Source organism: Eretmochelys imbricata, chromosome 1, assembly GCF_965152235.1.
Source record: "Eretmochelys imbricata isolate rEreImb1 chromosome 1, rEreImb1.hap1, whole genome shotgun sequence".
Lineage (NCBI taxonomy): Eukaryota > Metazoa > Chordata > Testudines > Cheloniidae > Eretmochelys > Eretmochelys imbricata.
Window position 1 is genome coordinate 239,913,563 of NC_135572.1, and position 21,910 is coordinate 239,935,472.

The 21,910-nt window shown below is 41.2% G+C and overlaps 1 protein-coding gene across 1 annotated transcript in view; it reads right to left on the reverse strand.

Moving 5' to 3' along the window:
- GYS2 (glycogen synthase 2) overlaps positions 1-21,910 on the reverse strand; it is a 69,102-nt gene that overhangs the window by 18,420 nt on the left and 28,772 nt on the right. Inside the window, exons 5-8 of the mRNA XM_077807460.1 lie at positions 20,458-20,602; positions 7,918-8,035; positions 7,399-7,519; positions 3,300-3,406 (exon numbers count right to left, since the gene is read on the reverse strand). Coding sequence (XP_077663586.1) covers positions 3,300-3,406; positions 7,399-7,519; positions 7,918-8,035; positions 20,458-20,602 — 491 coding nt within the window. The remainder of the gene's footprint in view (positions 1-3,299; positions 3,407-7,398; positions 7,520-7,917; positions 8,036-20,457; positions 20,603-21,910) is intronic.

The following is a 21,910-nucleotide window of genomic DNA, read 5'->3' on the forward strand; positions in this document are numbered from 1 at the left end:
TTGTCTAGCTTCAACTCTCAGCCATTGGATTGGGTTATATTTTTCTTTGTTAGACTGAAGAGTCCATTATTAAATATTTGTTCCCATGTAGATACTTTTAGACTATAATCACGTCACCTCTTAACCAACATGGATGTGCTGCACCAGTTTTAAACCAGGGGAAGCTGTATTGGTGCAAGCCTCGTATTACAGCAATGTAATGTGTCTGCAATGAGGATTTGCATCAGTGTAGCTACATCAGTACAAATATCCTCAGTACAGACAGGCTTGGTGTCAGACTGCCCATGCTTACTGTGAGGTATGTTTTTCTGCAGTGCAGAAAATATATAAAATGTATGTTGCTTGTGACCATTCAGAATTATACCATCTTTAGAAGACAGAGTTGAAGTTTGGTTGTTGGATTTAGTGTATGGATGCTGGGTGGCATTGGTGGTCTGTGCTATACAGGAGGTCAGACTCGAGGATCTGGTGGGCCCTTCTGGCCTTAAGCTCTATGACTCTATGAAGTGACAACCTGGTGTTCCTGGTCATCATTATGTTTATGGCAAGATTTAGAATGACATGTTTTCTCTATTTCATTCATTTTTACTATCACTCATTGTTACTAATGTTTATTTTTCATATGTATAAATTAAATCTTTTTAAGAATGAAAACTATTAACCATTTAAATGTGGAATGGGGCTATGGGGTGTACATGGAAGAGTGGGAAGGGCATCAAGCCAGGGAAGCTGCAGGGGCATTGGGGCCAAGGGGGTAGGAAGGGAATCTGTGCCAATCTGAACAGCAGGGGTCAGAGATTCAGCAGAGAGCTCCACTGACCAGCACTGTTCTCCAGCCCCCATGCCAACATCTATGCCTTCCCCACATATTTTCCCCCTTCATGTCCATTCTACCCCTCATCCAGGCCCCACCCCTCATTCCCTGGAAGGTCTTGATCCTTCCTAGTGAGAGTCCCTGTTAGTCTGCTCACCTCTGGTCCATCAAACTGGGGTGACCTTCTGGCAAGCCACACAGGGTTAACCAGAAATGGCAGTTCTGCTTCTGAGTCAACTCAATCTGTGTGACCCCACCTCTCTGACCCTGTTTCAAAAGTGTCCTAGCCCTGAGCATGTGAGTGTGAGACATTTGGGAGTCATTGTGAATGTGTTCCCTTAGCTAGGGGAAGGCAAAAGAGTAAGTCTGGCAGGAAACATTGCAAAAGGGGAGCTTTGAGCAGTTTTTCTCTTACAGAAGTTAGTAAATTAAAAAAAAAATTACATGGAAAATCCAATGGCTTCCTGCAGAGTTATTGTGCTAAATTTGGAGGCTGGATTAAATCAAAGTGTGAAAAAGAGGGGGTTTATTTCTGATTTAAGTGTGAATCTCAATGCAGCCTTGACTATGGAGTTTCTTTTGCTTCCACCCTATCAGTGGGCAGAGCCAAGTCTGATTGCCACTCTTAATGTTCGGAAGAGTCTAGATGTGAAGTTTGTTATTTACTCAGTCTGTAAAATGAGCTGAACCAAACCCTTGGATCTGAACCCCACTGAACATTGCGGAACGCTGGATTCTGATCTGAACTTTGCAGCATGGGGTCATTTCTAATGAATATTTGAGATGAACTGGGAGAAAACAAAGGGAGGTGCATGAGGAAAGCTAAATAAGGCTCCACCTGGATTCATGCCACAAGCTGCCTCTGAAACTCATTCAAATAGGATAGGCTGCTTATTTCACAGCACAGGAAGATGGGGCTTTATATCCTAGATCAGCCAACTTCTATCCCCTGATTACTGCCAACCTCTTTTGGCATTTAATCTCCATGGCATCCATGATATCAGCTAGTGTTACAAGGTAATGCTGATGGCAGGTCCTTTTATCCAGCAGCTTAAGATGATGATTACTACAGTACTGCATATGATTGCTCAAAGGCTGTTTAAAGCTCGAGTATGTGGGAGCAGTGTTCTACATACTCTGATATAGCATGTCTTGAGGAACAATGCACACTGTAGGGTTTTAGCTTGCTGAGCTGAGGTAGATAAGATCAATTTATCCTGAGTTGCACTGGAAAATCAGGGACCACATACTGTAGCTACAACAGGCTCTTCCGTTCATCCCAGCCAAGCCCCAGTGTTTTCCCTTGGTATGTTTCTCTTAATTTAAACTTTGCCTTTTCATTTTTTCTGAGAAACACAAAAGAGGTCAAAATGCTTATTGTAAACATGGCTGTTTTTCACAGTGCACAAAGGGTCCTACATCTGACACTGAGAGAAATCCTGGCCTCACTGAAGTCAATGGACAAACTCACACCGGCTTCAAGGGGTTTCCAGGATTTCACTGCTACAGTGTTTCTAGGCACAGGACTGATGCTTTGGGCAAAAAAAAAAAAAAAACTTGTGAAAAACTACAGGTACAGCTCCCAGGAAGTTTCAAGTATTCTTTTAAGAGAGCAATAACCTTCCACTTAATAAAGCATGGCATCTTTGAGGCAACTGGTTTTAGAGGGATGACTAGAGAGAATGTGTGTTGGATGCCCTTGATAAAGGTATTCCTATATGAAAACTGTGGCAGATGAACAAATCTGATCTGAGTTTTCTCTTTGATTTCTCTCTAGTTCTCTATGGCAACTACTAGATCAGTTCAGTGATCCCAAAGATACTACTTGTGTTACTATTGTGCATTTCTAGAGTATGAACCATTCAAGGATCTCAAAATAATTTACTAATATTAATTAACTGAGCCACCAAACAACCCTTTGAGACATTTAATAACAATACTAGTACCCATTTCTTATATAGTACCTTTCATCCACAGATCTCAGAGTCCTTTAGAAAGGTGGGAAGTATCAACACCATTTTACAAATGGGGAAATTGAGTCAGAGGTTAAATGTCCAAGAGTGTTGCTAGAGATCAAAGGCAGGATGTGGTCCAAAGTGAGTATCAAGATCAGACAGAAGACCCAGGGCTTGATTCTCCACTGTCAACACCTGGTGCTGTCATTTACACCCATATCAAGTGAGTGCAAAATACGAACCTTCTGATTGGAATACTAGTGTTTAAACATTCACTTTACATGGGGTAAAAATGGTGACAAGGGCAAAGCTATTGAGCATCAGGTTCCTTATTAATAAACTAGAAAAAGGAAGGGGAAATACTTGCCCTAATTTGTTATCCTTATCTCCCTCTTCCCCACAAATGGACTCAGGTTACTTGCTATCTTGCATTTAGCCAGAGGAAAAGTAATGAGCCTTATTCTCCACCAAAGCCATTCACTTATCCCTTCAATTCACCATTCAAGAGCAGTAATGAGAATGGTGATTACCATAGTTGCTTTCGTACTGCCTGGCCTTTCAGTGTTTCCACATTGAAATTGTTCGTCTTTGCTGGCATGATGAAGAACACTACGACTGTAACATCACTTCTGTGAACCTAAATAGAGGAAAGAGAGAGGGAAAACTTGCAATGTAAACAAGAAACCATTATGCAAAAACTAACAGAGATTCCAGACAATACAGAAACCTTGTCCACACTGGGAATTAGCCATAGCAGATGGTCAGCAGAACCCATCAAATTTTAACTAGTTGTTCAAAAAGGCCCTGATCCTGCAATGAGGTCTGTGGGAGTGGACTCTGCCTTCAGTGGGGCTCTGTGCAAGTGAAGGAGTGTGCTCAAACATCACTCATTGCAGGACTGGAGCTAAAAGGGGTTACCAGGAAAGTCAAATACATTACTGAAGATCTACACTGTTATTTTTCACTCTTACCACAAAGATTTCAAAAGATGTAGATGTAAAGCCAAACTGCAAAGATAAAAATCATACACAGTATTTAAAACCATAATATTAAGTTACTGTGATAACAGCTAAGATGATTTAAACTGAAAGAATTGTTTAAAATCAAATGCAGTTTTTATCATTTGTCCCATTTCTTTGCACACTGCGTTTCAGTCAGCTCGACGGGTGTATCCCCAGCAGGTATGCAGCTAGCATAATTTTCTCCTAGAGGTCTCCCAGGGCTTGTTGCAGCCAGCAGAAACTGCATGCCGTGGAGAATCTGGGCCTTTGTTTATAGTTGATTTTTCTTGCTGGTTCTCTCTCCTGCCTTAGCACAATGATGTTTTTGCTTGTTTGTTTGGTTTTTGGCCTGGGGGGAGAGGGACGGGGAGAAATGCAAAGCTCCAGGGAAATATTGACATAGAATAGAAACCCATTTTTTAAAATTTTAATTTATAAGCATGTTTATTAACATTAGGGGTTGTAAAAATGTTTCATTTAATTGCAGCACATCTACATTATGAGCCTAATGTATTTGACAGCTCCCTTTATGGAGTTACTGGCACCCTCTAGAAAATTTTGAAAGATGTTTAGAAAGAATATGTATTAGAAAAGGACATGAACCAAAACCTGGGATGCAAGCATCTTGGACTTCAGGGAAGTTTGCTTCTGTATCCTGAAGACATAGTCAACAGATGTACATCCCTTGCCACTAGAATGGGCCACAGTGCTTTCTCTTGGTGTAGCTGAGGAGGGTCTGTTCCACTATCCCAATCCATTAGCCACCTAAGAGATGAACTACGTTACAGCTGCTGGAGTGGTCCCAAAAGGGCTGCTCAAATGGCTGGAGCACTGCACTACCAGCTTTTTCCCCTCTGATCCCCAGCATCTGTCCTATCTACCTGTGTACCAGAGGCATTGGGGCTGGCAAGTGGTATAAAACAAGCAGGCTTTATGCCAGATATGGTTTCTCCCATGCAGGGGGAAAAGCCTCATCAGCCCTCTTTAGGGCAGATACAAGGTCCCTTTGTGCCATGACCTTAGCTATTAATAAAATATACATTGAAATGTTGGAGAGCAAGGATCTGTCCCAACCAAGCTTCAAACCATCACCAAAATGGTTCTGATGAAAATATTTGTAAATATTTTACAGATGCCACATATATGTAGAGATGGGACACGCCATTTGAGAAGCATGTGAAGGGAAGCATTCCTAGATTCACAAATAGCACAGATAGCTTGCTGCTCCCAATTGGATTATCCTCAGCAATAATTGCAGACCGGATGTTCTCCATGATTCTTGTCAGCAACACTTTTTGTTAATGTGAACATTAATTAGATACAATAATAGAACTGTGCAATGCATCACCTAAGCAATTCTTTCTCCTCTTCATTATGCAAGACATTAGCTGTAAACAGCATTAGCAAACCTTAGCTGGGTGAACGCTGCTAAAACATGGCTAATGTTATATCGCATTTAACCACCAGTATAAGGTGACTTGTTGTGTTGAACAGATCAAGTACTTCCATTCAGTACACTGATTTCAATGGCATAGAAACATAGGACTGGCAGGGACCTCCTGGGTCACTGAGTCCAGCCCCAGCTATTGCAGGAAACCCGCCCTGTCATAAGTTAATGGATGATGGCAGTAGAGCAACTGTAGTGGAAAAGATTCTTCTGTGATCCCATGACTCTAGAAGCTTGGGCTTTAAGAAAAACACCAAATATCACGAGACTCATGATAAAGTTCTGAGAGTTGGCAACACTGCAATGGAGTAAGATAGCAAGCATGCCTTCCAATATTTCTCTATGGTTCAAAGGAACAAAAATGAAAATCTGGTGGATACTAAGGGTGAATCACTGAATTGCTACTAAATACACTCTATACAGAACACAGGGCAGCACTGCAGGGGCACAGAAGCTGCAGGGGATGGAGTGACGCAGGTAGGAGCACAAAGGCTCAAACAGTAGCTGTATACCCCCCACGAAGTCACTGTTGGATGACAGAGATGTTTGTCGGTCTCACAAAAGGAATCAATTTAAAAGTCAATTGGGTCTTCTATTTTTGCCAGTCTGCTGTACCTAGGGTTTATTGTTATTCTGGAAGTTTCTTTAGCATCGAGATTGTAGCATCCCAGAGATGTGGAAAGTTCTGCTTGAGCTGGTGGTGGGGACCACATTTTCCTGCTGTGCCCGGGTGAATATGCAAAGCCTCCACAGGCCTTCTAACAATAACACAGTTTCAATACAAGGGAAAGTCTTTGAGAATGAACTTAAACTACCCCCCCCACCCCACAAAAAGCCTAATGGAGTGAGGGGGCTAAACTGGAAACTAGATGAAATTCATTCCCCAGTTTGCAGGCAGGCTTAGGGGCTGGAAGAGCAATCTCTGCCCCTTGAACCCTCTCTGCAGGACTTGGTGGCTACTGGATGCAGATAAGATCTCCCTTGGCCTGTTCCAACAGCTGTTCCACATGGGTCTATTGGGAGCAAGTGCAGACGGCCACAGTGAACAGAGGGTTACAGATGCTCCCCGATACAACCTTCCCTGTCACTTCAACACAGGGATTTCATGGTGTGAAGATTCTTGCATATGATCTACACACTTGGGTGAACGTCGCACTGATAGAATTGAGAGAGAGAGAGCGCGCATACACGTGCATTTAAATTATCTGCAGCCACACTATTGTCTGCTAAGAGCAAAATAATACGTTTGATTTCTGTGTGCCCTTGCCCAATAGACACAATCAGATACTTGAAGCTAAGCCCTACTTCAAAAACAGTAATAGAACCTCTGCACCAATTACTATCAAAACTCCTAGGGCCCCAGTCTCTGCTACACTAAGGTCACTTCATGCCACTCTGACAGTGTAGAGGGTCCTTAAAACCCTCCTGAGACTATCCCCTGGGCAGGGTGCCTCCTCAACTAGACAGAGATGGCATAAAGGATCTATGCTGGCCTTGCTCCCATTCATTGGTGTAGGAGGCATACTGAGGGCAGGTCAAGATAGCAAGGAGGTATAGCCAGAGCACACTGTACGACTGCTTTTCCTCGAGTTGCAAGGCCATGGGAAGTAGCGTTTAATTTACAGCAGCCCTGAGGCTGATCTGACTTAGACTGAGCCAAGCAGAACTCTGACTGCCCCAAAGTATGTGAAGCTACCTTCGCCCCTTCCTACCCAAAGCACAGAAATGGTAGTACTGAGAAATTGGTCCTTCATGCAGAGAACTCCAAGTTCCTGGGATAAACATGGTAGGAAGAAGCTGAGCAGGATGCAGCCAGAGGCACCCTTTGGATGGGCAAAGTGTGGGCACCACTGTTCCCTCTAAGCTGCACACGCACACAGATCCTAAACCCCGCACACAAGGCGAAGCACCACGCGCACAACAATTTGCACAGAAGAAATTTTTTGCGCACATGGCCTGTCAAATATTAGAGGGAACATTGATGGGCACCCCAATTGATAGGAAAGTTTATGAAGCTAAGCAAGAAAGCCATCATATTGCTGTGGGACCAAAGACATTATAGTAAACAAAAGCATGGTGAGATTTTTGTATGTGACCTTTACACCTGGGTGAATTTCATCTTGATAGAATTAAGTGTGTGTATAAGATATCTGCTATCTGCATTTCCAAATGCTTTCTTACCCGCAGCAGGAAGTTTAATCTGGATAAGGCCTCTAGAAACAAATCAGCTCCTTTGTTTGAATATTCGTATCTCCCAGCGATGAAGAAAAACAAGGTCCTTGCAAGGTTGAAGTCAAGATGGCTGCAACCAAGCAAACAAACACAAAATGGTTCAATAGGTGATCAAACAAAGCAGAGAGCAATTCTCTAATCAGTAAAGGTCACTGACATCAGCAGCTGCCTTCCTGACTCACAATCATCAAAAAGTTAAGGATTACCTACAGTAATTCATATTAAAGTGACCACTGAGCTCCATGTTGGGCAAGTAGCATACCTTTCACCTTATGCCTGATCCTACAAGGTACTAAGCACAATCAGAAATGAAATCTAGGATTTGTATCATAGCTCCCAGTCAGTCACTGGAATCACTAGGGAACATTCCACCTCAGATATAAAGTACTCTTTACAGTCTTCCTACTCTAGGTCCTCCAGGAAAAGGTCCATACAACCAGATGCCAATTTTGAAAAGTAAAAGCATACCCATAGAAATGGCCTCGAACGAACTCTTGGATCCTAGCCTTGTACATGGCATGCAAATTCTGAAACTCATGCATTGCTGAAAATTTCTTAATATTCAAGCCATTTGGAGTAACAACATCTGGAAAAGCAAAGAAAAGGCAGAGACAGACATCTTCAGAGTTTGAGAAATCTTTAAGGAAAGAACCAAAATATCTTTAGTTATCAATATGTAGAGATGTACTTAATCTTATTGCTCATGACGGGAAAATGGCATTCTCTAGTGCTACAGCTTTTCATCAGTTCAGTTCTATAAAAGCAGCAGAAGACTATAGACCAAATTCTGATCTTCGTTATACTGGTATAATTCCAACATAACTCCACAATGTTCAGTAGAGTTACTCCAGCTTTACACCTGTGTAATCAGGGGCTTTTGTCCCTAAGGCCACAAAAGGAGCCACCCTAGTATCTGTAGCATCAAAATTGCTTTGAATCATTTTTTACCTGCAGAACTGTACCTTACCATGCTGTCAATGTGGATGATTTGATGCTGGAATATCAGTGTCCTTTCAGTGTTGCAGGTGGGGAGTTCCAGGAGGTAGCCTGCCCAGCCAGGCTGTTGCTAAATGCCAGAATTTAGCCCTCTGCTGGTATGTTACATCCCCTCCCCACCCCCTTGTCTGGTTTGTCTCTATGGACTGTGAGCTCTTCAGGACCAGAACCTCCTTTTATTAGATATTTGTACATTGCATAGTATGATATTAGGATGGGGGCCTAAGGGGTCTCTGGGCACCACTGGAATACACAGAATTGAACACAATTTTTTAAAAAAATGTACTGTTCCTCAAAATATTTTAGGTTTGTCTTGAAAAAAAAAAAAAAAAGCTATGCAATAGTAGTTTGCACTTCTGTAGTCTCCCTCCCCGCAACTGAGGATCTCAAAGTATTTTACAAATAGAGAATTCTTGGTATATACGGTTCACTCCAGTTACCACTGAAATGCAATCTCCACTGTGGAAGAATCCCATTTACTTCCATGAGAACTGCATTCAGCCCTCAGAGCACAGACAGCAGTTTAGAACAGGAAGCGAAGTGAACAGGGAGCCAGTCAGCACTGGCCCTAGACCAAATGGCGAGGACCGTCTTCAGTGCCCCCCCATTGTTAAACTTTTGAATACCTTATTTTTATTGCATTTGTAGCCCATTTCATGACTTTGATGCACAATTTGCATGCATGATTTCATCTCTATCAGAAAGAGGATACATCTGCACGCTAGAATCTGAAAATCTGTATTTATTCATGCCATGTATAAGCAAATAAAAAATAGTTTCCTCAAAGCTTAGAGAAACTTTTTAATTTTAAGAAAACCTGAAATGTGCTAACATCAAGAAACTGAACTGTGACCCAACATTGGGTGGACCAGTATTAAACAGTGCTACAGTAGGTGACAGCCTTACAATGTTAACCCTAGTCCTTTAGTTTGAAAGGTCGCTTTTCTCGCCTTTGCTCTTGTGAACTGAAGCACAGCATCAGAGAGATCCAAAGACTGGCCAATGGCATTTTCAGCGATAAAATAGCAAGCACTGTCGGTCTCTTGTGGGCCATCGTTGATTGAAGATATGTTTTAATGAGCCTGAGCTTTGAAAAGCTGTGCTCAGCACTTGTGACTGTGACCAGCAGTGTGAGCAGAATCCTCAAAGCTATCTGCATATGAGGAAAAAAAGCGTCCTTTGGCTCTGCATCATGAATGAATTGGAGAACCTGGAGTGGAGAGTGCTTCCCATGTAGCAAAATGTGATGGATGTTGTCCAATTTGACAGAGATCTTTATCATTGATGTCTGAATATTCTCCATGTGTCAGCGGCCGGTGAAGGTCTGTACAATTGTTGAAGAATGTTTTCCTGTCTGCTGTCAGCTTACTAAGGTCATACAAAAAACCCCAGGTCTTTTTGTCGTTCTTCATTTACCCAAACCTTTCTTTGATGGACACTTGAGCAGTGTCAACGACCCAGAAAAAACCTCCCTCTTGAATTTTTCTTCCAAGCTTCCAGTTACCTCATCTCTGCAAATGGTCTCCTCTTCTGACGAATACAAGTTTCCTTGAAGACAGGCTCAACTGCTAAAGTTTTCCACCATTTCTTTGGCAGCAGTGATGGCCTCTTCAAATCCGTTGTCTCTGTAGGCCACAATGAAATCAAGGCAGCTTCTCATCAAAGTAGTAGTGGTCATGATGTCCATCAAATGAGTTTGTATTTCCTTGCTTACAACATTTACATAGAACAGAATGCTATGCCAAACCACAACTGAGACCAGAAATTTGAAGTCCGTGATCTGGTTTGCCAGGCTTTGCGGCTCATGCCGGATTCCAGCCTTGGCTTTGCTGAACTGCACCATTTCCATCAGGCCGTTGTAAACCACAGTCACTTGGTACCTCACTGACCTTATGCAGCTCTCCCAGCAAGTGTCACTTAGCGGCTTCACAGTCAGATTTGTAACATTGTCCATGGGGATCTTCTACTCGATCGTTGATGCTGAAAACAGGATGTATATCCTTTGCAGTTCTCCAAAAGAGAGAGATACTGAATTTAAAGAGGATGATGCTGCATCTGACACAACCACGTTGAGGGAATGGCAGCCACAAGGCATGAAGAAAGCTCTTGGATTCAGCGCAAGGATCCTTGCCTGGACAACACTGTTTCTTCCCTTCATATTTGTGCCATGGTCATAGCCTTGGCTGCAGCAGTCGTAAAGCTTTATATTATTCTCATTCAAAACGTTCATAACCAGTTCTGTTAGGCTTTTCCAGTAGAGTCACCCACAGACCGGAAACAGATTAAATGTTCCTTTACTTGGATGCAGCCATCTTTGTCATCAACAAATCTTACTGTAAATGGCATTCATTATTAATGCAGTCCATTATTACAGCGTAGTACTTTGCTTTGCCGAGCAGCATCAATATGTTTTCAACCAACCTTCCTGGTCATAAGGTCAATTAATTTGTTTTGAATTGTTTTGCTGCAGTAATGCTCCATAGCTTCTTTATGAAATACTCTATGTAGGTGCTCACGCATGACATTGTCATATTTCCCCAAGGAGCTCTACCAAATTGAGGAAATTACTGTTATGTTCAATGAACAACTTATCTGACGAGCCCCAGAAAGCCAAATTATTCTTTGTAAGAAAGAGGATAATTGAGATCAGACACTCGAACACGTTCCTCCAATGCTGGGTTTCTACATTAATAACGTGCTGATTTTCTGCATCTATACATTTATTCCCCACTTGAGCCTGGACTCAACCTCCATCCATTAGGACTAGGCTGAAAAATGACCGGGTGACTTTTCATGTTGCTTCAGAGCATCAGCTAAATTATGCCAGTAGTTGTACCCAGAAAGCACAAGCAACAATTTGGCATTCCTGTCAAATATTTTGCAACAAAAGCAGAACACTTTGTCAGTTGATTGCAAGTAAACTAGCCAATGCCGATTCAGTTTCTCACCATTCTCAAGCACTCTTTCACAGTGTGACTTTGAGAAATGTTGCTTCTGCTCATTTACTGGAAATATCATATCCTCGATTTTGCCCATCCCATTCAGAATTGTACAATCAATATCAGTGGAGTTTAGGATCGCTGGCCATAAAGCAGGAGCTGATGTATCGATTTGTAGAGTGCAATTTTTCTCACCGCTGTTTCTGTCATCATGCGAGGCTGATTCTTCTTTATTGTTTCTCTCATTTTCATGTAAACCAGATTTTTCTGTCATTACTTTCTTTTTTCATTTTTGCCACATTCTTCTTTGTCATCACTCTATTTTACACCAAAACTGAACAATTCTCCATAACTTTCCTCATATTTCCATTCCTGGTCTTCAGGTAAATCTGCTAATTCCTTAGTAATAGGACTACCATAATTTACGCTTCACTCCTCAATTTCTTCTGCACTGAGACTATTGCTACTGCCAAAGCCTGGTCTATGTTGTTCTGTTTCAGATAATTTCCCATCAGATTTGCCCCTTGCTGCAAGCTAGACTGCAATTGAACTTTTCACTTCCTATACTGAGCTCCTGAAGGCTTCTTCGAGGGCATCTTTTATTTCCTATGGGGGAAAACAGACAGCATCAGGGAGAGCAAGTGTCTATGTTCTGCAGTCTTAGAAAGTCATCAAACATTAGGTGTTAAGCATGACAAAAAAGTAACAGTATTTCTTTTATATTGTTGCGTAGATAAAAGGCTCAATAGATACCTCTGGTGTCTCATTAAATATGTCCTTTATTAGTCGCTACGTATTTTAAGATTTGAAGAGTGTACAAGTAGACTTTCACAATTACACACTAAAATAAGGTTCACAATATTACAGCTGGGCTCTCACTTTACTTCAGTTCATTCTTATATCGTGTTAACTGACTGGTGATGCGCCGCCCCTTATATACCCACAAGGGCATGGCTGATAACATTCTAGGAGGTCTGAGGAAAATATAGCTCTCAGAAAGTCTGGAAAGTTTCATGAGATTCTACAAAGATCCAGAACATTCTAGGAGATTAGTGAAAAACAATACGGAATACCTGAAGCATGTTACTTTAACATTCTATTTTCCCTTTTGTTGCAAACAAAAACAGCTTCCTGAGCCTGATGACCCCCAAGCCCAGTACCCGAGGCGGTTGCCTACCCCTAGATCCACCCCTGGAGCCAGGACCTCAGGTGGTGTAATTCAGTGTAGCACTATTGACTTTAATAGAATTACGCCAATTTACACTAGCTGAGTATCTGGCCTATCATGTCTAACTACAGGGAGTCTGTAGAGATGCAAGAGGTAATTACCAGATAACCCCTCTGGCACTGGTGTTAATACCCTTTATTCTCATGAGAAGAGTCATGGGATCCCTAGTGATCATAAGTCAGGTCCTCTGTTTAATGTCTCATCTAAAAGACCCCCACCTACAGAAGCACATCAGCCATAAAATCATGCTAGTTTATTGGCTCACACAAATAAAACTGGGTCTATTCTGCTTTCAGTACACATGGCAAACTCCCATTCACATCAATAATAATGATGGAAACCACAGATTCTTTAACAGAAACCCTATCCCCAATATGGAACTTGATGATCACAGCCATTAGGTCTCCAGGAAAAATGTTGATAATTAATCTCCCCCCCAAAATATATATTTATTTATAGCTCCATAACATGTAAAGACACATCCAATAGATTGTAAAAATGTCTCTTATTTACTCAGGAGACCCCAGTGCCTTCTTCAGAACAGCTACGGTTCTTTTGCGCCAATACATATTTTAAAAATTGACTGAAGTGCCAGTGTGTTCAGGTCCTGGTGCTTGCCTGGCATTTTCAAGATAAATGTCTTGACCATTTTAAATGATTGTCTTCAGAATGACTGTCATGTTCTACTCCAGAGGTGCCTGAATTTCTACGGTGGGTAAGTGATCCCTGTCTACTCTGTGTGCAATCTGTAAGGTGCTTGGAGATTCTGTAGGTTGAATAGCAGTACAGTATCTTAGAGTCCTTGTTAGTAGTCATAAAATGCAAATGAGTTGATCCCATAATGAATGGACCACCCAATAAATTTAAAGGTTTCAAACTGAAGGCCTTCATTTAGCGTGGTACCTGCAGGGCTAGATCAAGGCAGGGGCTTTAGGGGCTGCAGCCCAGGGCACCGGCTCAAGGCAGGCCCCGCAAAAATAAATCACAGGCAGCGATCTCCAATTCCGGGCCACTAAAAGTCCTTCTGCACGCTGCCCCCTCCCCCAGTACCATCCCCGCAGCTCCCATTGGCCGGTTTGCGGAGCTAGGGGGGCGGCGCTTGTAGGCAGCATATGGAGACATGCTGTCTCCCGCCCCTCCCCCACCCCCCAGGGGCCACAGAGACATGCTAGCAGCCAGCCACTACCAGGAGCAGCGTGGGGCCGCGGCATGCAGGCAGCCTGCCTGAGCCCTGCTGTGCTGCCGGCCAGGAGCCGCCTGTGGTAAGCACCTCCTGGCTGGAGCCTGCACCTCGCACCCCCTCCTGCACCCCAATCCCCTGCCCCAGCCCCCTCTTGCACCAAACTCCCTCCCAGGAAAAAAGACTTGTATACAGGACCCCCACAAAATCTAATAGCCCCGGTCCCACAGGAGAGTTAATCCAGCCCTGGGTACCTTTATTTGGAGAGAATCTAGACCTAGGCATTTAACACAATTCTGCTCCACCTCACCTCCAAATCCTACCCCCAACCTGCCCTCTCCTTCCTCTGATATACCTCCTGGGATGGGGGTGGAAGTATCCGGTGTTGAGTACAGCTGTGCGATCTCCATGAGTTCTATGCCAGCAAAGCTTTCAAAAAAACCGGAATTCTCAAATGGCTATTTCTGACCAGTTTCCATCCACTCTGTGTTGGAGTGTACTGGACAATCTGGATTCTACTTTGTAGCCAAATGATTTTAGTTTATTATCCAATTATTGTGTGATGTTATGATTAATCAATATGTTATATTACATATATTCATTGTATGTGGATTAGAGTTGATTTGTAGGATTATAAAAGTGTAAGATTGATCAGTATTTAGAGGAACTGTGTAATAGACATCAGTGAGAGAAGCTGAAACGTAAGAAACTGTGGGCTGCGGCCTGCAAGACTTTAGCTACTTTAGGTCTTATGATGGCATAAATCAATGACCAGAATATAACCCGAAAGATTATGGGAAAAAGAGGTACCAACTGGTAATATTGCAAAAGCCTAGCTGGGAAGATGAAATTTATATTATAAATTGCTGTAACAAATATGGTCTCCAACATGTGCCTTAATTGCAAGATAAAAGGTGGTACGTCAATGTTAATGGGAACCTACGCAGCCTGTAGAATTTGGGGTCCCTTGTGTTTCTAGGCAACACAGACCAATAAGAAAGAGATGGTTGACACTTTCATGTACATGCGCAGAATGTAGGCATAGACAGAATCACAGTATAAAAAAAGGGTGCCCAGAGCGGGAAAATTGAGCTTCCTATGGGAAACTCCAGCAGAAACCACTCCCGTATTGATGATCAATCCACAAGAGGGCCAACAGACTAACACCATCTAGGAGGATTGGAGTATTCTCTACAGGTATAACTGGTACATGGTACTTATCTTTAGAAATTATATATGCTGTGACATTTATAACTTCGTTGGTAATTTTAATAAAACTACTAAAAGATAGATGCTCTTGTGATTGTATGTATTATTTGCCTATGGTGTCATGTATTCCTATGGGATCTAGTTACAGAACAAACAGAGATAACTCTGTTGAACTTGAGACTCTATCGACCAGAGCCGAACCCACTGAAGTATAATTAACATTAAATAGAATAAAAGGCTACAACTTTTTTGCTAAACATTTAATAATGGCTGAACCAATTATTTTGAAAGTATGTTAAGAAACGTGCCCTTGGATTAGAAGGTAGATTCATTCAGCGAATTAGGGTTTTTTTTGTTGTTGGGTTTTTTCAATGAATGAATGAATGAATGAATGAATGAATGAATGAATGAACGAACGAACATTTCCTTTCATTATTTAACCATTTTCAAAATTGGGTAAAAATAGGTCAGATTAAGAGTTATTAGGTTTCTACATGTACAGGAAGGAAACTGGCACAAATTTAGATAACAATCACAAAATATGATATTCCTTAGAGATGTCCACGAGTCACAAAGTTCAGCATCTGAGCAATATTTTTTCCAGTCTGGATCTGTGATTTTGATTCAATGATTCAGAGCTATTGTCAAGACGTGAACTTTAGATCTAGACTGACATCTACATTTCCTTGCAGGATGGATCCAGATTTTTGATTCAGATCCTTCTCTAATATCCATGAAGAGACAGTTTAATAAAATTATAGACTATGATAAGAACAAAAAAGACTCAACAGTAATTTTCAGCTAATGAGAATGCAAATTTGTACATCAGAGTTGGAACAACATTTTCTCTGTGACTGAAATTTTTGAGGGAATGTTTACATTTGAGGTTCAAGTTTCTAGAAAATCTGGTTTATTGTAAATTGTTGATTTAATTTAGAGTTCTGGAAAGAGAAGCATTGATATCATTAGCTAGAACCCAAATAATACAAGCAGGCATTGTGTAAACTCCTAAGAGGGCAGTCAATGAATCTCAATCTAGCACCCTCTGCTGCCAATTCTAGGCCATTCTTAGACAGTGCCAATGTTTTATATACATCTACTGAGCCACTTAGGTCACTTTCCTTCCCCGCCCCACAAAAAAGAATTAATGAAATTTATAAGGAAAATTATGATGCAACTTTAATGTTACTGGGGGTAGTAGAAATTGCCATGATTACCACACCTACCTAGCAAGAGACATAAAAGTAAATAAAAAGAGGTTCTTTAAATACATTAGAAGCAAGAGAAAGATGAAGGAAAGCATAGTTCCTCTACTTAGCAGGGAAAAAGAGCTAATAACTGATGACATCAAGAAGGCTGAGGTGTTTAATGCCTATTTTGCTTCAGTCTTCACTAAAAAAGTTAATGGTGACCAGATACCTAACACAATGAATATTAACAATGAGGGGGAAGGAACACAAGCAAAAAAAGGGAACAGGGTAAAGAATATTTAGATAAATTAGATGAATTCATGTCAGCAGGGCCTGCTGAAATTCATGCTAGGATACTTAAGTAACTAGCTGAAGGAATCTTGGATCTGTTAGCAATTGTCTTTGAGAACTCATGTAAGATGAGTGAGGTCCCAGAGGATTGGAGAAGGGCACATCCAGTACCTATCCTTAAAAAAGAGAAACAAAATGGATCTGGACAATTATAGACCAGTTAGCCCAACTTCGACACCTGGAAAGATACTGGGACAAATTATTAAACAATCAGTTTGTAAGCACCTACAGGATAATAGGGTTATAAGGAATAGCCAGCATGGATTTGACAAGAACAAATCATGCCAAACCAACCTAATTTCCTTCTTTTGACAGCACTACTGGCCTAGCGGATAGGGGAGAAGCAGTAGACAGGATATATCCTGATTTTGGTAAGGCTTTTAACACAGTCCCACATGACATTCTTATAAACAAACTAGGGAAGTGCAGTCTAGATTAAATTACCATAAAGTGGGTCCACAGCTGGTTGAAAGAGTAGTTATCAATAGTGCGCTGTCAAACTGAGAAGATGCATCTAGAGAGGGGTCACTCAGGGGCCTGCTACTATTAAATATTTTCATTAATGACTTGGACAATGGAGTAATTATGGATAATTATAAAATTAGCAGATGACATCAAGCTGGGAGGAATTGCAAGCATTCTGGTGCACTGGATTAGAATTCAAAATGACCTTGATAAATTAAAGAATTGGTCTGAATTCAATAAGATGAAATTCAATAAAGACGAGAGCAAAGTACATCACTTAGGAAGGAAAAATCAAATGCTCAGCTACAAAATGGGGAATAACTGGCTAGGTAGTAGTACTACTGAAAAGGATCTGGGGGTTATAGTGGATCACAAACTGAATATGATTCACCAATGTGATGCAGTTGTGATCAGGGCTAATATTCTGGGGTGTATTAACAAGAGAGTATTGTCTGTAAGACATGGGAGGTAACTGTCCCACTCTACTTGGCACTGGCGAGGCCTCAGCTGGAGTTCTGTGTCCAGTTCTGGGCACCACAAGTTAGGAAAGATATTGAGGAGAGCTACAAAAATGATAAAAGATTTAGAAAAATCTAACCTATGAGGACAGGTTAAAATAGCTAGGCATGTTTAGTACTGAGAAAAGATGAGTGAGAGGGGACCTGTTAACAGTATTAAAATATGTTAAGGGAAGTTATAAAAAGGACAGTGATCAATTGTTCTACATGTCCACTGAGAACAGGGTAAGAAGTAATGGACTTAATCTGCTGCAAGGGAGATTTAGGTTAGATATTAGGAAAAACTTTCTAACTATAGGTGTAGTTAAGCTCTGGAACAGGCCTCCAAGGGAGGTTGTGGAATCCCTGTCATTGGAGGTATTTAAGAACAGGTTGAACAAACCCCTGTCAGATATGATCTAGGTTTACTTGGTCCTGCTTCAGTGCAGGGGGCTGGACTTGATGCCTTCTCAAGGTCCCTTCCAATCTTACATTTCTATGATTCTGTAATTGCTTATAGCTAAAGAGTTTGTTATGGAGTTGCCGTCTTGATAAACTAAGCGGCAAACACAGATTGCTATATTCTTGGTGCTCAGTTTTTGGATTCTAATTATTCCCACTTTTTTTATTTGATTTTCTGGAGTGGATAAAAAAGCTGACTCACTTCACAGATTGTTTTAGCAATATCATCCCTGGGTAGGTTTCAAGCTTAATGATCTACTGAAGGATTATTGACCTTTTTGAGCAACCATTGTCTATGTGGATTTCACAACTTTACTGATCACAAGCCCGCAATTTGTAACATTAATAGGAGGCTGAAATAGATTCAAAATGTACTTGCTTACATCCTAAGATTCAAAAACTACTAAAGTACATATGCCAGTTCACATCAAATCCCATTTATAGCCGTACCCACTGGTGTCCGTTTATAATTAAGGGCCTCTGTTAACCCTTAATTACAACCCCCTAGTTACAAGCCTTGTTACAAGGGCCTATTTAATTTCATCTGATTTCACTTCAGCATGAAACTCGACAAATCTCAACAGCTTAAAAAAAAAAAAAACAACCCACCAACAACAAAACTTAAAAAAACATAGAAGAAACCAAATCAAAATGTAAGGAGTAAAAATAAGAGTCCCACTCCTGCAAGGCCACTCTGCATGAAACTCTCCCTGGCTTCAGTGCAAACTCTATTTGCACAGGGTTTGCAGGCTTGAGCCACAAAATTGTATTCGAATCAGACCAGCACAGGTTTTTTGAGCTCCTGTAACTCAAAAAGCGTAGGGCTGGATTTTCAAGAGCGACTATTAGTTTTGGATGCCTCATTTTTTGGGTGCTCAACAGGAGACGTCTTAAAGGAATCTGATTTTCAGAGGGCAGGTGCTCTGCTCTTTCTGGAAACTAGGGTCCTTAAGGAGCCCCAGAAATTAGACCACCACAAAATGCTCCTCGGTTTGAAAATCCAGATCTTACATTTAAAATTGACAGTGCCCCTGTTGCCAGTCTCAGTAGTGAGGCAAAGACCTGAACAGGCAATGGACTGTGCACTTCTCTCCTACCCATAGGCATAATCTGTACAGGTTGGGGTTGAGAGATTAAGACAAAATGGTATTGTGGTGGTAATCAGAGGCCGCTCCCTAAGCCAGACCTATTTTATGGCCTGACCGGATTTCAGGTTTCAGGGCTATCAATCCAAAACCTTCCATGAGCATTCAGTTAAAGTAAAATTGTAAAAAGTAAATAAAGAGTGACATTTTTGAGATAGCTATTCTGTAATGTAGTCCAAAGCAATTTTAGTATGTTGATTTTCCAATATTAATTCCTTGGCCATTTCAAACATAATTTGCTACATAGTCTCCAAAACGTTTTTGCAGTGTTTTTCTAAAGACGCATGCCCATATTTGGAGCAGCATGGCTTGTCCTCACAAAGTATTTTGTTGGTACTTGCAGGACACATCTAGATAGAAGTATCGGATTGCTCACCCTCTAAGCACCAGGACATGCAATGAAATGAACTGCCTAGAATCACACTTTGGTTTTTCCTATTCACTCCTTCCTTATTTTAATAAAAGAAAGTGTATTGCCATGGGAAAGAAAATTACATTTAACACCCCCTTCTTACACCAAAGCATCTGTCCACCTATATTGCTAAAGGGTCTATCACTAGTATCTAAGTGCTGATGTAACATTATGTGGCTGGGCTTCAACCCATCAAAGCAAAGAAGCTCAGAGGTTGTGCGTGTGAAGAGTGAACACAAGAACATAAAACGGCCACACTGAGTCAGACCAAAGGTCCATCTAGCCCAGTATCCTGTCTTCTGACAGTGGCCAATGCCAGGTGCCCCAGCAGGAATGAACAGAACAGGTAATCATCAAGTGATCCATCCCCTGTTGCCCATTCCCAGCTTCTGGCAAACAGAGGCTAGGGAAACCATCCCTGCCAATCCTGGCTAATAGCCATTGATGGACCTATCCTCCATGAACTTATCTAGTTCTTTGTTGAACCCTGTTATAGTCTTGGCCCTCACACTATCCTCTGGCAAAGAGTTCCACAGGTTGACTGTGCACTGTGTGACAGTGGGTAAATGTATTACAAAATTCCCACTGATGCTTTCACTAGCTCAGCTGAACAGGTGTGGGAGCACTAATATAGACAAAGCTCCTGGGGCTTAGATAAACCTGATGAAATAAAATTAACAATCCTGGTGATAAACTAGGACTCCCACAAATGCTAACCACAGTTACTCAAATGGTGCTGAATTTAATTTGTCTTTGGTTACATTTGCAGTTAAAATGTGCTCAGTACTAGTTCAGCTGACACCCATTGTCAGCTATGGCTGTTTTCCTGGTGTAGCAAGGCCATGGCGTATGCCTCTCTCTGTCTGCCTCATCATATCAAGAGCAATTTAATCACAGTGAGAAGTTAGTATAAGGCAGCAGGTTCAAGTCTTACCGGGTTTTCTCTTAAGCATGTGTTCTGCTTCTATGGCTGTTATCTGAGAAACCGTGGTGAAAACATGGGCACAATGTACAGACGCCCGTTCCATACAGTACCGATGGTAAATCTCTCTCTCTCCTGCTTCTTTGTCTATGTCAAACTGTTGAACAACAAAAACAATACACCTGTATTATATGCTACTTCAAACAATTCACCATACATTAGATGAAAAAGTAAAGTTCCTCTTCTCTCATTTTGTTCTTTGAGACACCTGAAATTGAGTACCTCATTTCTGGTACTTTAAAATGCTGTCACACCAATTTCACCATTATTATTTACTGTCACTTGAAAGATATATTCTTCTCATTCAATTCAATTACAACTCAGGTAATTTCTAAAGATGGGCTCAAATCAAAATCCCAGATGCAAACACCCCAAGCTCTGAAATATGTCCAATTCAGATTCAAACTTTGTAGCTGGCCCTATCTCTATACTGGACTAAACTAAAATTCCAGGTCTGAACATCCCTCAACTTTGGGGGAAGTATACAGGTATTGAAGGGTATGTGCTGTTTAGTAGAGACAGGAATAAAGGTAAAGGTGGTGGGGGTTGCACTGTACATCAACAAAGCAGTAAACTGTAAAGAAATAGGAAGTGAGAGTATGGACAAAACAGAATCTCTGTTTGAATCAAAAACGCTTTGGGAAAGGATTGTAAAAGAGGCTCTGTTGGGATAGTGTTAGGTCTCTGCTGCTATAGACCCCAGGTCTGACTCAGATATGAATAGTGATTTCTTTAAAATTAATAGAGATGAATACTTTTGGGAACTGTGTCATAATGGGAGACTAACTTCCCAGATACAGATTGGAGAAGAAATGCTACTACTAGTGGTAAGGCCCAGTTATTCCTGGCTGTGATAGAGGATAGTTTTCTTCATCAGATCATCACTGAACCAACAAGAGGCAATACAATTTTAGACTTGGCGTTAATAAGTAGTGAGGACATCATAGAAGAGCAGGTTGTAAGAAATAACCTTGGATCAAACGATCATGAATTGAGTCAGTTTGAATTAAGTGGAAGGATAATCAAAACGAGGTCATCAGCTATATTTTTTAAATTTCAAAAGGGCAGGGAAATTAAGGGAATTAGTTAAAGAAATAAGCTGGACTGAAGAGTTTAAGGATTTAAATGTGGAGGAGGCTTGGAATTTCTTCAAATTAGCTACACAAAAATTATCTGAAATTTGCATCCCAAGAAAGGGGAAAAAACTTGTAGGGAAAGGCTCCAGACCTAGCTGGATGAATATCCACCTCAGAAACATTATTAGGAGTAAGCAGAGAGCCTATACAGAACGGAAAAGGTCTTGAAAAGCAAAGCAAGCTACATTATGGAGATTAGAAAACGTATGAATAAAGTCAGAATTGCTAAAAGTCAAGCTGAATTAGATCTTGCAAAGAAATCAAAATAA